Below are 17,971 nucleotides of genomic sequence, written 5' to 3'. Positions count from 1 at the left end.
TGGGGACTGAACACCCAGACTCTGACTGATCAAAGCGTTGAACTCTCTCCGACATGTCAAAAGTTTTTTTTTTTTTTTTTTTTAAAGAGAAAGGGCCAATTTAAGTGTCATTTTCAACAGGCAGACTACTGCTCATAATGAGTGCTGATCTAGTAGAACGGCAGCCATTAAAACAAGATTTGGATCAATTAATGTTGGTGCAGGGACGTGTGAATTATTGATGGATTGTTCATGCAGCCCTTCACTTATTACACTCAGATGTGTAGCCAAACAACAATGATTTTTGGTACATGATTAAATGGTTGCTTTGATACAGGGCAATTATTGGCATGTTCAGCGGATAATCGCCCCTTGTAAAAGTCTTGTTTCCTAAAACCAATATGATCAGTAAAGTATTTCTGTAAGCTTTCCTCATCTCACAGGATGGGATCCTTTCTAAGTATAAGCTTTCAGTCTGGAGCTGTAAGATGGTTGTGTGCATAGGGCCTTAGATGTTGTCTACCTTGCATTCCTTTTGTGATGAACATTCTCAGCTGTAGCAAGACCATAGTTACTAGAGAGGTTGTAGAAGACCCACAAGGTCAAAGAGCAAAAGGTCAAGTACTGCATATAAAAGAGCCCACATTATTTTTAAGGACACAGTGAATGTTTAAAGCCTAGCACATCTTAAAATAATTTTAGTAGACTGTCAAGAATCAGGAAGGTCTCTTACCTTGATTCTCAGCTGTTTTCGTGATATTTGTAAGTAATTTCATATGATAATGAGCAGTTTTGGTGCACTGAGGGTGGAGCTACCATCCCCACTGCACCAATTCACCCCATCCCTCCTAATGTATATTGGGGCAGCGCTCTGCTAATATGCGTTAGGAGGGACAGGCTAACCGGGGTGCATCGGTGCACATAGAGAGATAGCCTCACCCCCAGTCAGGGGCGTAGCTAGGGGTTCAGCCTAGGGGGGGGGGGGGGGGGGGCGCCGGGGCTGAGGGCTAACCTCAGTGACCCCCAACCGATTATGTACCCATGGGGAACCTCAGTAGATGACAATGCTTTCCCAATAATAAAGGGTATTTTCTACTACTTTATTTGTGGTGAACAGAGACTGAGAACAGTGAAAAAGACTTTCTACATTTCACATATATAACCATGCAAAAATTAAAGGGGTTATCCAGCATTACAAAAACATAGCTGCCTTTGTTTTTTTCCAGAAACAGCGCCACTCTCCTCCAAAGCTTGGATGTGGTAGTGCAGGTGAGTTCCACTAAAAGAGAGTGGAACCAAGTTGTAATACCACAAACAACATAGAGGAAGCTATGGCGCTGTTTTTGTTTTCTAATTAGCCATGAATCCATTCTTCTATCTCTTTATCTCATATCTATCTGTCTAATATCTATTGGGCAGCATAAGGAATACAACATACAGTAGCTGATGATCAATGTCCAAATTAGCAACATCCGAAGGAGATACCCGCAGTACCAATAGAGTAAATGTATAGTACAAATGCTGGGTATTAACAATAAATAGTCCCATGCAGTTCAAGGCAACTATACTAAATAATCTATATACAAAAAAGCCAGACTACTGCAACATAACTAAATGGAATAATCACTTTACTAATTAATAGAAACAATGCATGTCAAAACATTAAAAATGTAGGAGACATCAGCCTCGATAATCATGGTGTACAGGTTATATGAGAGCAGACAATTTATGCCTCCATGTAGTATTTAGACCCAGTTTTAACCCTCATATAGTTTGCAGGGTCCCTCTATGCTCTCATATAGTAAAAAGCCCACCATCTATACCTTAACATAGTAGATTATCCCCCTTGTTCCTCCATATAGAAGATAGACCCTGCCTGTGCACCCCCATATATAGTAGTCAGGCCCCTCTGTACCTTCATGTTGAAATTCAGCTTCTCTATGCATCCGTATGGTAGTTAGGCCTTTTGTGCCCCAATATAGTAATTAAATCCCTCTGTTTCCATGTAGTAGTAGTAGTAGTAGTAGTAGTAGTAGCAGTTAGGGCCCTCTGGGCCCTCATACAGAATTTAGACTCCCCTCTGTGCATCTTTCTAGTATTTTGACCTCTATGTGCAGGCAATTCCCCCTCCCCCCAAAAAGGTAGTACCCTCCATGTAGGCATCCCCTCCAGCACAATGTCATGTAGGTAATCCCCCTGGCAGGTATTCCCCATGCAACCACCCCCTTCCCCAACAGTAATCTCTCTGGTAATCCTCCTGGTGGTTAGACACCACCACCACTACCGTGAGTAGACTGTACCTCCAGATTAGGTACCCCCTTTTCAGTTAGCCAGCACATCCTGTACCCCAACCCCCATAGATATCGTCCTTCCCAGGAGTTAGCCCTACCCACATAGGTCTCCTCTTGTATAACTAAGGGGAAAAAGCCATACTTACCTGCAGTCTGGTTGCAGTACTGTAGTCTTCTCATGTCAACTCTCTCCCTGCTCTGTTAGCGCACGAGTGACATCACTTAAGTCCCGCAGCTCTAAGGGAGGGAACAGCCTCTTGTGGCCACAACAGTGATTGGCAGGGTGGAGAGCCAATGCTCTCCTCACCATGTCAATCACCCTGCTGCATTCAACTGTATGTTTTCCTTGCATACAAGCGCATACAGCTAAATGGTCAGACACAAAATTCAGTAGCCACGTGAAGCCCCCCAGGAGCACTAGTTGCTGGCCAGGGGCCACCTACGCCCAATAGACATTTGTTAAATCTGTCTGCAAAAGCTTTTGCGGACAGCATTAACTGGCAAAATTCTTCAGTGGGCCTAGGGGCGGCCGCCCCCTCTGCCCCCTCCAAATTACGCTACTGCCCCCAGTGCACCTAACACCTCATTAGCATATGAAAGAAAATATATATTAAAAAAAAACAAAAAACCAGTGCTGAGAATCTAGGTAAAAAATTAGCTGCATCCTTAGCGCCCTTTTATTCCTCTAAAGGTGTTCCACCACCACAAAAAGAGCTCATTCTTCCAAATTGACAACTTCATAGGCTGAATTGGGCCAAGCAACACAAAAGAATAGCTCTCCAGCCAAACGGCCCTGGAACCCTGGGGGACAAGCTTTGAGTGACTGGGGCCATATGCATGTCCACTTATTGTCTACTAATTTGTATGCATGGAAATTATCCAGAACCATGACTAAGGACATTTGTGTCCAGAATGTTTCTTTTTTAACAATATGAAATAGTAAAAAGAAGATTTTTAAGGAACTGAAGAATTCTTTTGCATTACTATAGGTATACTCTTCATTCCTGCGATTCTCTCACACGCTCCATAAGCATAGAAACAGAGAGGCAGAGTGACTCATTGGCGGCAAGTGTGCCGATTCCTTTACAAACTCTTCTGTTTAATTTGGCCAAATTTTTCTAAAACAGATTTTTATAGCTGCAACATAGTCGTCTCCATGCCAGTATGTGAAGCGTGACCAACTATATCTCCTAAAGAGCAGGACTTTATGGTTGGGATATCTACAGTAACTGAATGTATATCTGCCTGGCAAAAACATATATATCCTAAGATAAAATAAAGAAAATAATATAATAAAGGACAGAGGAGATGGACCAGGTGGTCTTTTTCTGCTGACAATCTTCTATGTTTCTTCTAAGGTGTCCTTTGGTGAGCATGTACTGGAAGTGGCGATTTCCTGATGCCTCCCTATTCTAATGTTGCAAATTTCTTTGGCCTGAGGGTAAATTTTAATTGTTTATCTACTTGGTTAATTGTTACCTCTTTTTTTTTTTTTTTTTTTCTGCAGCCCCGTTCTTTTGTCCCATTTGGATTTAACCCTTTGTGTGCTGCTCTAGGAGAAATTTCAGTCAGTACATTTAAACCATCATAGCCACTTGTCAGGGCATTATACCGAATTCCTGATGTACTTTAAAAATGACATCTACTTCTCAGAGTCAGAAATATGGTCAGAGCAGCTGCCACATTTCCTCAACAAGTGACAATGAACACCCAAGCAAGTGACTCCCGGGGTAAAAGAATGTGAATTCTTTGCTCTACACCAAGTCACCATGAGAGTGAAGTCTAGAATAAATTAAATATCTAACAAAGACTTTCAGTAAGTGATGTCAGAGCTGGAAGAAGGGAACAGCTGAAAGCTGGGAGTGACCAATGCAAAAGAGGGATGAAAATGTTATGCTCAGATACGGCAATATGACTCTAATGGTAGATATACAGTATTGATTTTTGTATACCATGGATGCAAATTCTTAGCTATACATGTTCTTTTGATCAAAACCGCATTAAAATCAGAACAAAATACTTAGCAAATTTCAAGGGATCTTTTTGGTTTTGTAAACCTACAAAAGTAGGTGAGTAAAATTGTCAATATCAGCACTTATGCTCTTAAAAAAAAAAAAAAGAACTCTTTATTTACTCAAAAGAATAAATAGCATTCTGAAATCCCATCTATCAGAGTTTCCAAAATCTGTCCTCAAGGGTGACGTTTCGACGATTTTCCAAGAAACACATGTATTAGTTACCGATTTAGTAAAACAAATGAAATAACCTGTACAACATTATAAAATCTTCAAAACTTGGCTGTTTGGTAACTAATGGTCTAGCATGTTACTTCTAAGGCAGCACTGTTACACTGAATATGCTGGCTAACACTATGTTTGTCATATGTGTCAGCATACTGGGAAAGCGCTATGTCACTGTATACTGCAGTGTACCTGTGTTGGGTCCTTTCCCTGACTGAATGGACTGAATGTAGTGTAGCAACTCTGTTGATCCATTTCTGAGCATATACCGATTTTTATTGGACAGTTGCCTGCCCTACAAAATAATAGCATATGGATGAACACTAGTGGACTGAGTTTGGACCATTTAACTTACTGGCTTAGATTTACTACTGCAAATGCACCCCCAAAATAAAAAATGCACACATGACTTTTACCATTTCTAAAGGAGTTTTCCTGCTGAGTCTGACAAAAATGTATGTTAAAAATGTAGTAGTCTATTTGTGCCAGAACATGCACTTATATTTTGTCACTTGGACTAAGTTTTGAAGTAATCCCACAACTAGTCGGTGTAAAGCAGCGCTTCACAAACTTTTTCTACTGAAGCCTTACCCAAGAGGTGATGCCTTGGCCTAAATAGACTGACCAAGAGGATGCCAGGGCCTCACCATCTGTTGACTGCTGACGCTACTATTAATCCACCCTCCATTCTGAACTATTAAAGGATTTTAAACAGTAACTTGGTGGGCGGATTAGCTGTTCAGTCTCCGAACAGTGTACAGGTTGCAACCTGCATATTAAAAAAGCAAGGAGATGGAAAGCGGTGTTCAGGTTTAAAAGTACCCAAGTATGTCTGATACTAGCACAGTTAAGCCAGAAAAAGGGGGGGGGGGGGAACATAAAAAAAATAACCTACTACAAAAGTCACAATCATACATTTAGAGGTTATGACATTAGTAAGACTGATCTCAACAATAGTAAATTTATTAAAATCTACATTTTAATCTACAAATGATATCAACAAATTCTCCACAAAACAGTTCTTTCCAGATGCCTTAAAACGTCATTGACAATGTCAATCACTAAACATAGATGATTATAATCACAAATAAATAAAATGAAAGTGAACAAAAACTATACAATACAGAATAAAACATTAAAAGTACATCTGAGTGAGCTGTATTCAAAGGGTAGTTACTATTTTATAATACTTTGTCATATGAGGCTACGAACCTTTAAAGTTTCTCAAGCCTTATTTTGCATCTCTAAAAATATCAATTTTTTGGCTAATTTTGGGGCATATTTTGAGCAGTTTCTGGGCTCTGTCAAAACCTGTATCTCCAACCATTTGGAACCAATTTTAGGACAGCTGTCTTTTGAGTTTAACAGAACAGTATGATAAAAAAAAAAAGAAACACAAAAAAACAACAATTTTTTGTGTGTCTTTTGAGCAGTAATATTTTATGCCCAAAAAATGCTTAGAAAGGACATGCCACCACTCATGGTCTGACTGTTTTTGCAAATACATGAAATGGCCATGAAACAAATTCTAGAACACCTCTTCTGATAGCTCTCTGATGTTCCGTTCCTTTGTTATTCTTACTAGAAATCTATGACAGATAAACCAACTGGGTGTTACCACTTGGGGGCGTGTCCCTGTGTAGTCTGGCACTCTGATTGGATAGTGTCAGACAGTGTAGGGAAACGGCCCCAACTGGCAATACCCAGTTGGTTGTTTGAGTGATAGATTTCTAGTAAGAATAACAAAGGAACGGAAAATCACGTAACTACAAGAAAATAATTTAGGATTATTATTTCATGGCTATTGCATGTATTTGCTAAAACAGATAGGCCAGGCATGGTGAGAAGTCCTCAAATGTGCACACAGCCTCATAGTGACATGTCAAAAGTTTGTATCAGTGGTGATCCAGGTGCCAAGACCGACTTTTAAAGGGACAAAAGCACTAAGCTAAAGACCCTTTAATTCTGCTCTATTTTGCTTTGGTGACCCAAGTGTGAGGTCTACAGTTTCTCAAAGTCTATAAATTCTGTATAACACTCATTTGTCTCTCCAAAGAAACTAATCAGAACCAAACTAGTACAGCGCTAAGCTAACAGCTTTTGGCCATTCATTTGAGAAATCAGTGGTGGTCTCAGTACATGGACCCCCACAATCAAAACTTCTGACATGTCAATAACGTTATGCGACAACAATTACTCTTTCAATTTATCAGAGTCTCTTTACAACAAAACATAAGCCCAACACACTTTACATTTTGATGCTTTTTTTCTTCCTAAACCAAAACATTTATGCGCCAAAAGTGCAAAGTGTAACCTAAGCCATGAGATTGAAATGAAGATACATTCAAACACAGGAGGTTTTCTTTGAGAGGTAAGTGAAAATCATTTACAAGCGGAAAACCATGGAAAAAAGGAAAAAATTGTACGGGCAGAATATTAAGGGTACATGTACATAGCCCAGTGACTTTGGTTTCCTCTTAGAGGAAATATGAATATTGCATCTGTAACAGCAATCTTTCATAAAATTGAAATACTAGAAATGGAGTTACACCGTTACACCTTGCAACTAAAATATCGTTTTAGAAGAAAATAAAATTATGGGACTAATGTGCAAATTAGGAGTGTGTTTTCTTCCTTCCACATTACTAGGATGCTTATGTAATGTGGTGGGTAGAGAACATGGGGAAGGAAGGCACTTTTAATAAAACCGGTTACTTGCAATAGCATAAATGTTCTGTAGTCAATAAAATCTCTAGTACTGCTGTGTTTGGGGAAATGTGTAGGCTCGGATCTTGAGAAGATCAGGGCAGAGGGCATCAGGGCAGTGTTCAATCTTTTGTTGTCAGCCATTACACTTGTAACCAGCTCCAGTCCATGCTCTAAACAAATGAGAAAATAGTATGTTATTACAACAGCATAAAACTGCATTTAGCCCTTAAAGTGTCCCTGTCATTATAACTTTCAAAATCTAAATCAACAGTAGATGTGATATATTTAGATTCTTTTTTTTTATCATGAAAAACGCAGCACTTCCTGTGTTTAGGCTCTCTGAAAAAACAAGAGAGAGACTAAACACAGGAAGTCCAGTATTTCCCAGTCATCTATGCACAGAGAAGGCAGTCCTGTGATTGAGGGACACATTGAGCCGTGACTTTAGGAGACTGGACCTGGATTTCTGGTAAGTTCAGCTTTGTTTTATAGCATCATAACAAAAATAAATAATGAATGTATATTGCAAACTTGCTTTTTATCACATCCCCTGTAGATTTAGATTGTGATAGTTATAACGACAGTGACGAATAGAACATGGTCACTTAAAGGGGTTTTCAGTTAAAAATACTTATCACACATGGCAGAGGATAAGCGTCAGACTTTGTAGGGGTCTAACCAGTGAGATCTCCTGAATGGGGCCCCAGATCTTTCAATGAATGGAGCAGCAAGTTGCGTCTCTGCTTTATTTTATCTCTTTAGGAGCTAAAAAAAGTAGCTCAGCATTGTATGAGACTATCTTCAGCAGCTTCATTCATAACCTAGACCTGGGCCTAAACAGTGGTGTGGCAGCAAGCTGGTGAAAAGAAGCCCAAACTTTTCCCATCTATATTTAAAATCGGTGAGTACTGAGACCCTGACTGATCAAAACACAACGTATATTTAAATAATAGTAATGCTTTAAAGTAAAAAAAAAAAAAAAAAAAAAAAAAAAGCTTACAGTCAGTTCCACATAGCTCACCAAAGTTCCCCAAAGTTTTAACTCATCTGGACACCACCTGTTCTAGGCCGCAGGAAGTATACAAAAAAAATACTGCTGCCATTGGACACAAGTGTGGCCTAAGATTTCCTTTTTTGCCAAGAGTTATGCAATATTTACTTCTATGTCAGAGATATAAAACCAGTTGTTTGCAATGGAAAAGGGAGTGCAGCAAAACAGAGGTATTTTTTTCAGTAAAACTGGCAAATACCTGAGCAAAATCCGGGAGACCTCCCTCCTCCCCCATTATAAGCCATAAGAGTCACCGCAGGTGTGATGAATCTGGCACTGTGTAGTGGTTGCCATTTATACCAGATGTCATAACACAGATATGAACAGACCGGACTGCTTTTAAACATCAATGTTTTCTATACTACAACGCAAGTGTAAATCTTTCGTCATACAGAAGTGGAACCTAGTATTGCATATCCTCAGTTGCAAAAAAAATAAAAAAAAAGAAGAAGAAAGAAGAAAGAAGAAAGAAGAAAGAAGAAGAAGAAGAAGAAGAGAAGGCTATATAGGCATATACAACATATACAAACACACTTACAACCAAGCTCTCTTGTTCCATTGTGCTCTCCATAATCAAAGTGCTGAGCTCCTTCTGATAAAACAGGTTTTCATCTATGGCACGCTTAAAGTTCTCTCTGAAAAAAATATGAAGATTCAGTTCAATAAATTTGCTATATTAAAATTAAATTACAAATTTCTGCCACTAGTTGATTTGAAAGAAAGAATGTTTCGGTGAACTGCAAAAAGTATAATAATAAAACTATTATCTAAAAAAAAGTGTAAGGCTCTGGAATGAAACACACTACTATTATAACACTAGCCATGCAAAAACAGCTGTGATTTAGTCTGATCTGGTCTGTCTAGTTACCACTGCTCTCTTCTCCTGTATTACCTCCACTGATATGTACACCAAGTATACACCCTCACAGAGCTCTCTTCTGTATACCTCCACTGATATGTACACCAAGTATACACCCTCACAGAGCTCTCTTCTGTATACCTCCACTGATATGTACACAAAGTATACACCCTCACACAGTACTCTTCTGTATACCTCCACTGATCTGTACACCAAGTATACTACTTCACAACAGAAGTAAATCATATACAAATGTACAAAAGGTATTAATGAACCTAATGAGAAGGCCAGCAATTGTGGGTCCACCAGGAAGCGCTACCGCTGACATCAGTGTAATTGGCTTTAATCAATCTTTTAATCTTTTTCGTGGGATAATTCCTTTTGAGTAAAGAAGTAACGACGTGTATAAAGTAGGGAGAACATAAGTGTATTGTAAAAAAAAAACTGCATATGATCTACAAAGCATCATACTTGCTCTTGTCCTTTGGGATCAGCATAGATGAAAGGACTTGTGGGGAATTCGGGTCTGACCAGCCTGATGTACGAGGAATACTTGGTGTTTCTAAACTGGAAGGTCCCAAAGCGCGTGCAGAACTCTGAGTCTAAAAAGGAAATCAACATCCGTGTAAATTTGTATATCCAACAGAATATAAAAAGGTTTCTTCTAATTTATTGAACATGTCCTCCCCCACTCCTGCATCTCCAGTTGATAAATGGTAATGATTTCTAGAAGTCCATCGGAAATGAGGAAAGAACCGCTCTTCTGTGGTTACTAAAGATAATGCACAGAATGCATACAGTAACGCTTTCCCCAGGGGGCCATCAACTGGGGGGCCTCCTGCCATAAACTTGTAGCCCTGAATTAACACACTGGGTCTGTACATGTGTGGCCCCCACTCTATTCATCCTCTAAGGGCTTTTCAAATATTTCCAAAGGCTGCATTGGGCAAAAATTTGATAGCCCATAGAGAATGAATGAAGCAATAGTGACATATGCACGGCCTTCTCTGTTCATTCAGGGCTACAATAAGTTGCTCAAGTGAGAATACCTCTTTAAGGATGCAGGAATTTTAGCATCACATACCCTCGGGTGACAAAACAGAACGCTGGAGACATGTCAAAAGTGTTCAGACCCGTACCGATTGGGAGATAGAGCCCAGAGAAGATGGCCCTAAGTCGGACTTATCAGTCAGCCTCCATAGAGCTACATTATAAGTCTGACCGCTCACATTATAAGTCTGACCGCAGTCTTCTCCCGGCTCTATGTCCCTATCAGTATGGATGTGAACACTCAGATGCGGATTGATCATAACTTTTGACATGTCAAAAGTTTTGTAAAATGACAGTGACACTTTAAGTCGACCTTTAGACACACAAACCATACCTGAGCAGTCTACTCTATAGCAGTATGAACACAAAAGATCAAGAAAAAATCATGGAATGTGCCACCAGACCCCAACAATATTCCCCAGACCGCATTCACACGTACAGGATCTGCAGCAAATTTGATGGCACAGATTTGATGCTGTGTTCAGTTATTTAGTTACATTGATATACAGTGGTACCTCAGTTTAAGAGTAACTTGGATTGAGAGCGTTTTGCAAGAAGAGTTCAGAGTTGTTGTTTTTTAAATTGTAACTTGGTTTAAGAGCTCCCTGTATTGGGTGGGAGGGGCATGGTCTGCATAGCGGGGTTTACAGCACTGTACTCTGACCCAGGAAGTCTACCCTCACCTTTCAAATTATAGCAGATCCACTTCAGGCTGGGGCTTATATCAGGGGACAGGAATATGGAGCTAATCTCTCCATAGCTGTAACCCCTCTCTCCCTGGACAGAGAGTGCTGCACGTATATGCCCACATTTCTCCTGCTCATTCCTTCATGCTCCCTGCAGTCTCTGTCAGCCCTTGTGTTTCCCATCCTCTCCATTACTGTACAGTAACTTATAATTTCACATATTCTGCTGTTTTTAAATGTTTGTTTCATTTGTTTTACATGTTATTCAGAATAATAAATCATTATTTTAGGGGTGTGTGGAACCAATTGTCTGTATTTCAATTATTTCTTATTGGTAAAATTTGCTTTGGTTTAAGAATGGATTTGGATTACAAGCACGGTCCCATAACAAATTATGCTCGTAATTCAAGGCACCACTGTATGTGCAATCAAATCTGCTGTGGATCCTGTATGTGTGAATGCACCCATAAGGAATAAAATTTCCACAGTCCACTGGCGACTGTATTACTGTGTAATAAAGAAGCCATATACACTCACCGGCCACTTTATTAGGTACACCTGTTTAACTGCACGTTACCACTTAATTTCTAATCAGCCAATCACATGGCGGCAACTCAGTGCATTTAGGCATGTAGACATGGTCAAGAAAATCTCCTGCAGTTCAAACCGAGCATCAGTATGGGGAAGAAAGGTGATTTGAGTGCCTTTGAACGTGGCATGGTTGTTGGTGCCAGAAGGGCTGGTCTGAGTATTTCAGAAACTGCTGATCTACTGGGATTTTCATGCACAACCATCTCTAGGGTTTACAGAGAATGGTTCGAAAAAGAAAAAACATCCAGTGAGCGGCAGTTCTGTGGGCGGAAATGCCTTGTTGATGCCAGAGGTCAGAGGAGAATGGGCAGACTGGTTTGAGCTGATAGAAAGGCAACAGTGACTCAAATAGCCAACCGTTACGACCAAGGTAGGCAGAAGAGCATCTCTGAACGCACAGTATGTCGAACTTTGAGGCAGATGGGCTACAGCAGCAGAAGACCACCTGTTACTAGCATGGTGTACCTAATAAGGTGGCCGGTGAGTGTAGGATCTAGACCAGGGTACATGACCCCCTAGTTAGAAATAAAAAGGTTAAAAAATCCCTAAATAATAATAGTGACCACTATATTACTAAGTGTGAGGGCAAACTGTAGCAGGCTACCTCCATTAGGCCATAAAGCATACTTACACAGGCTATTTTCAGAAGATGCCAGATCTCTCTCTGCCTTTTGGCCTGCATCTGCATCAGCGAATTGTCTGCTTCCTTTATGTTATTCACAGTCATCTCAATGTGAGGCAGTAAATCAATAATTTTCTGCTTACAGCCTAGAAGTCGACTGAAGACAAAGCATATATGGATCAGGATACAAGAAAGATGAGAAAAACAACCATCTACAATTACTAACTGCTGGATGCTTCCTTAAGCAAACATGGTATAATACATAAGACCATGCCTAATAACAGATACGCGTAACCAAAAAAGAACACATCTCCTATAATCCATTTATGAATATCCGTAATAACATAATTTCATCCCTAGTGGCTGCATCCTGTGCCTCCTCTGCCCACTTATTTTCCATAACCTACGTGGAGGCAGCCAATCTACATTACATCATTCTAAAAGTGACATTGTACATTTTAAACCATTAATCTACTGGAAATAAGAAATACCTTAAATGTCCAAAAAGCTCCTTCAGGACTTTATCCTGGCCCTGCACAGTGAGTACAATGGTTTTTACCATCTCTGTGCTATCGCTGTAAGCATTATCTGCAAGAAAGAAGTGACGTTAATTCCAGGAAAGATTATGTGTCCTTCACCTGATGTCACTGATCATCTTTAGTGGCCAATATGAACTACAATGTGTATGGCTGCATTGTGAAACGATTGATCACCAATCACTTGTAAAACACCCAACTTTTATCTCACGTGTATGGTAGGGATGAGCGAACCGGCTAAGGTTCGGGTTTGTATGAACTATCGGCTTCTGATTCCCGCTGTCTGACCGCTCTGTGGAGAGGGTGGATACAACCTTGAGGACCACCTGGAAAACTGGGATACAGCTATAGCCGTAGGCTGTACCCAGTTTTCTAGGCGGTCCTTAGGCTGAACCTCAGCCATTTCGCTCATTCCTAGTGTATGGCTACGCAAAATTGTACCATCCATGCCAGGTGAGCTCTATTCTGATTTAATAAGGCTCATGCACGTAACTCGCCTGGCATGGACGTATCTACCGTTACACAATCTTCTGGCACCAGGAGTGACTGCAGGATGATCAGAAAAAGCAGCAGAATGCTTTAAGTAAGATACTGTACCTGGAGCTCGTGGCTTCAATTGCTTGTATAATTCTATGGCCTTCTGTTCTCTGAACAAGAGGAAAAAGAAAACATCACAATCGAGGGCAGATTTTATATCTTAGGCAATGCTGTAATAATGGCTTGCACAAATTTATCTTCATACATTTTCCACTAATGCTTAAAATGACTCTGTACCCACAATCTGACCCCCCCCCCCCCAAAACGCTTGTACCTTCGGATAGCTGCTTTTAATCCAAGATCTGTCCTGCTGTCCGTTCGGCAGGTAATGGAGTTATTGTCCTAAAAAACAACTTTTAAACTTGCAGCCAGTGCCCAACGGGAGTATCTGTGCCCTAACTTTGCACCACCCCTATGTCCCTCCTCCCCACCCTCCTCATCATTAGGAATGCTCCAGGCAGATTGTCTCCTATTCCCCATCTGTGTCAGCCCGACACATTGGCTGGACCGTTAAGCACCTGTGCAATGTTTAGCATGGAGAATATGTTCCAGTGGCATTCCTAATGAAGAAGAGGGTGGGGAGGAGGGACGGAGGGGTGGTACAAAGTTAGGGCACAGTTACTCCCATTTGACACAGGGCTGCAAGTTTAAAAGTTTTATTTTTAGCACAATAACTGCATCACCTGCCGAACGGACCCCAGGACAGATTTTGGATTAAAAGCAGCTATCTGAAGGTACAAGCGGTTTGGGGGGGGTCAGATTGTGGGTACAGAGTCGCTTTAAGGCAATCTGCCACATTAAAAATTCAGTCCAATCTGCGGGAAGCATGTTAAAGCGCAGCAGGAGCAGAGTAGATTCATATGTAGTGTTATAGGAAAAGATTCAGAATAACCTGAAAATTATTGATTTCAATAAATAATTTCTCATTCTCAGAGTCCAGTGGATCCTAGTTGGTGATTGTATCACTGTACATTCAGATAACTGTGAATCACCACCACCACCCACTGGACTCCTAAGCCCAGAATGAGCCATTTCCGTGCGATTAGGTGTTTCATCTTTATGCTAATTAGGAGTTTTGGCGCATTTCGGATGGGACTACAGCCCCCTAGTGCTCCCATCTGGCAAAACCCTGCCCGCCGACTCCGCTGATATTAATTAGGAGGTTATAATTCATTGTTCTATAAAGAGACGCGAGAGGAACCTTTCAGCAGTTGTCTGTGCACAAAACAACAACTTAAGAGACCTGAAGAAAGCGAATCTGCCTTTTCTCTTCCATCTTGCCATCTTCTCTTCCACATGTACAAGCTTTCTCACCCTGGAATTTCCTTGTCTTCCAATCTCTAAATTGAGTGCTTTCCTGCCCTTGTAAAAACTCAGGATGATCCCAGAAGGACACCCACATTGACATCCTAAAGGGTAAGCCAAAGCCTTTAGGTGACTCCCTCAAAGCCAGCACAATGTCTCGGATCCCCAACAAATTTTTTAAGTGAGGGAAAGTGGGTATCAGAGTTGAGACAAGAGAGGAGACCTAAGACGATACAAAATTTGCCTCAAGAGACAAGTAGGAATGGTTATTATAACCATGATCCCTATCTATAATGTGCCTTAATAAGCATGCTAAATTATATTCCCTAACATGTGGCATGTTAAACCCTCCAGCCCATCCGGTAAGCATACATTTATTGCGGGCGATCCTCAGACAGTTTCCCCTGCCAAATAAAATGAATATACATAATCTTCTAATGCACAACTATAAATCAATGTGCTTAGCTCCTCTTACTCTGCTTGATGCTTTAAAAACATTGCTGGTTTCATTCAATGTAATATGCTCTATTTTATTTCAAATAATATCTTTGTGAGCCCTACAACATCTCATTGCTGATCAAAAACATGCAACTGGTGCTGCCATCCTGAATACAGATACCAGGCAAACTTTTACATGTCATTTTTAAGTACTGAATTAGAAAGTATTCCCAATCCCTTATCAAGTAACTAGACTTATTATTTGCTAAACTAAAAACATTTATGCAAAATGATCCAAGGGGTGTTCTGGGACTATATGATCGATATAGGCCATCAATCATCAATTGGTGAGGTCCAGATACCCGGCGCACCCACACTGATCAGCTGTTTGGCACCCTGCAATGTACGGTGAACAGGGCCATAAGTCCTGCATCATTCATTGTACAGTGGTGGTGGCAGTAGGTAAATGCAGCTCAGCTACCAATGTTGTGAATGGGAGCTAGGCTGCACTTACCCAGCACCACCAGCATACAACAAACAGAACAGGGCACCAAAAAGCTGATTGGCAGGGGCACTGGATGTTGGCACCACACAAATCAGCGATCATTAGCCTATCCTGTGGAGAGGTCATCAATTATTTAGTTCTGACAAGCAACTTTAACAATATTGCAGTTTTTGCTGCAGGGGAAAGTCAAAGATATGAACATGTCGTTTCTGAATCTTACAGGTGCTCCATGACATCCCCCTGTCTGCGAGCATACGGACTCCGCTGCAGTTCCACAATCTCTGTGTGAAGGCCCATTATCTGGTCATCCAGGAAGGAAATTTCTCCAGCCTGTGTGTAAATGAGGCAAACTATGACAAAAGTATATGCCAATAACAAACTAGTAAGGAAGCTTACTATGATTTAGAGACACCTAAATACACACAAAGTAACAAATAGCTATGGACAAGGGCTGCTAGGATCTAAAAGGATATAGGGCAAAGGCCTTTTTTTTTAATTTAAAATTATATAGTTTTTTTTTTTTAAATAAATAAACTAAAACACACAATACCTTAGCACAACCAACTGCTCGATCTTCCATCTCTTTCCAGGCTCTCAACATCTTTTCAGATGCTGAAAGACAAAATATATGTTACCATATTATAAAACCTATACATATGTAGCTATAAGTTAAAGTGTTACTGTCCATTTGTAAAAAATGGACACAAAAATGGTACACTCTATTTGATTTCTATTCTATCTATTTCGCTAACCACCTTATTTTTTTCAAAAATTTTTAGAGCAGTTTTTCCTTTTGAAATATCTATCGTGTATACAATGCAGGAGTATATACAGCATTTGCTGGACTCAGACATTTCAAAAGTTACTGATCACAGGGTCTTACTGCTGAGACCCCCTGCAATCCTGAGATACAGCCCGGAGAAGTGTGCAGCAGTGCATTTTTCTCTCTGGATGTTATTCAAAGCCAACTCTTTCTTTTATTTATGAGTTTATGAAGTAATAAGGTCGGAAGTTTGGCCAGCTGAGGAGTGGAGTGCACTTCAGCACACTCCACCTGGTTGTATCACGTGTGGGTAGTGGGTCTCATGAGCGAGACCTGGTGCGACCAGTAATTTTTTGACATGTCCAATGACATGTCACAGGTCACTACAAATGATATATTATAGATAGATAGATAGATAGATATGTATACACACACACACACACCACCACCCCATGATATAACATGGCACAAATGCACAACATTTCCTCCTCTACCCAAATGTTTGCAAAGACTCATGGTTGTGCAAGTCCAAAACAAGAGGTCATGTTGTAAGTACACCTAAAATATCTTCCCACATGATACACATCCCCATTGTAAGTCATAAGTATTAACATCGTAAAAAGGCTCTTATGTTCCAGGGCACATACAGAGCACAGAAGACCGGGAGCATGGACAGGTAATGTAAACTGTTTGGCCAAAGGCTGCACAGGTTTGGGAACGATTATCGGGATGTGTAATAGGCCCAGTAATTGAGCACCGATCTAGCAGATCGGCGCTTGTTCACAGTATTGATTGAGCCGTCATCAACCCATGTAATAGGATACTTACTTGACATTCAGCTCAGGAAGTGATACAAAAAAACAAACAATCACTTGTAAGGGGTAAAAACTATTCCCCTACCTTTACATAAAAGGGATTATAGTACATCCCTTTAATAGAAACAGTCACCTGTTTGGTATAATTGTTAGCGGTTAAAAGGGTTCTCCAGACATAACAGACTGATGAGCTATCCACAGGATTGGCACCCGCACTATGTAGTGAATAGGGCTGAAAGCAGTTTGTCTCTGTTCACTAAATATTGTCGGCAACCTGTAAATGCAGCTCTGTTCCTATTCACTTGAATGAGAGCTGAGCTGCAATTACAGGTTGCCATTACAGAAACAGAAGACTGTGCAGCTTTACAAAGCTACCAGCAGCGGCTGCAGCAGTAGCTTTACAGTAGGAAGAAGTAGTTTTATTCCCCTGTGCGAGGAGAGGGGAGGCAATTAGTCATCTGGGTGGGTGGGGAGCCGCTTGTGACTAGTCACGGCTCTCTGCCTGTAAGCGCACAGTGTGGGGATTGACAGAGCCATGACTAGTCACAGGTGGCTCCCCGCCGAGATGACTAGTTGCCTCTCCTATCCTCGCACGGTGGAATGAATCCCCGCCCCCATAAAGCTACCACAGCCAGTGGCTTCGGGGAGCTGCACAGTAGAGCTATGCTGTGCAGAAAGGAACCATATTAGCACAATTGCGTTCATTGGTTCCCTTTAAACAGCCAGAATTGGAAGTAAGTCCACTGTCACACAACAGAAGCTGCGAATTGCAAATGTGCGCAGGCAACATCTCCCATTCTTGGGTACCTTACTCTTTTTTGCTGATACAGATGACATAAGCATGCATTGTGGATGGTTTTTTGCAGACATCTATCTGCTGTAAGGGGTTAAACTGCATTTCCTCATCTCTAAAAGTTATAGCATGTTTGCAGCATACATGTGACACAAAATTTGGTTTAGCAGAGAATTTTGATTTTGCTTCTTTTGAAATAGA

At 40.7% G+C, this 17,971-nt stretch overlaps 1 protein-coding gene across 1 annotated transcript in view; it reads right to left on the bottom strand.

Annotated features, from left to right (window-relative positions):
• Positions 1 to 5,457: 5,457 nt before the first annotated feature.
• CHUK (component of inhibitor of nuclear factor kappa B kinase complex) overlaps positions 5,458 to 17,971 on the bottom strand; it is a 32,835-nt gene continuing 20,321 nt past the window's right edge. Inside the window, exons 14-21 of the mRNA XM_069980837.1 lie at positions 15,950 to 16,011; positions 15,620 to 15,729; positions 13,212 to 13,261; positions 12,570 to 12,666; positions 12,088 to 12,235; positions 9,601 to 9,731; positions 8,809 to 8,905; positions 5,458 to 7,389 (exon numbers count right to left, since the gene is read on the bottom strand). Of these exons, the coding sequence (XP_069836938.1) occupies positions 7,360 to 7,389; positions 8,809 to 8,905; positions 9,601 to 9,731; positions 12,088 to 12,235; positions 12,570 to 12,666; positions 13,212 to 13,261; positions 15,620 to 15,729; positions 15,950 to 16,011 (725 nt within the window). The 3' untranslated portion in view covers positions 5,458 to 7,359. The remainder of the gene's footprint in view (positions 7,390 to 8,808; positions 8,906 to 9,600; positions 9,732 to 12,087; positions 12,236 to 12,569; positions 12,667 to 13,211; positions 13,262 to 15,619; positions 15,730 to 15,949; positions 16,012 to 17,971) is intronic.

Source organism: Dendropsophus ebraccatus, chromosome 8 (genome assembly GCF_027789765.1).
Source record: "Dendropsophus ebraccatus isolate aDenEbr1 chromosome 8, aDenEbr1.pat, whole genome shotgun sequence".
NCBI lineage: Eukaryota > Metazoa > Chordata > Amphibia > Anura > Hylidae > Dendropsophus > Dendropsophus ebraccatus.
Note: the sequence above shows the minus strand (reverse complement) of the source record. Positions and strands in the feature narration are given on the sequence as shown.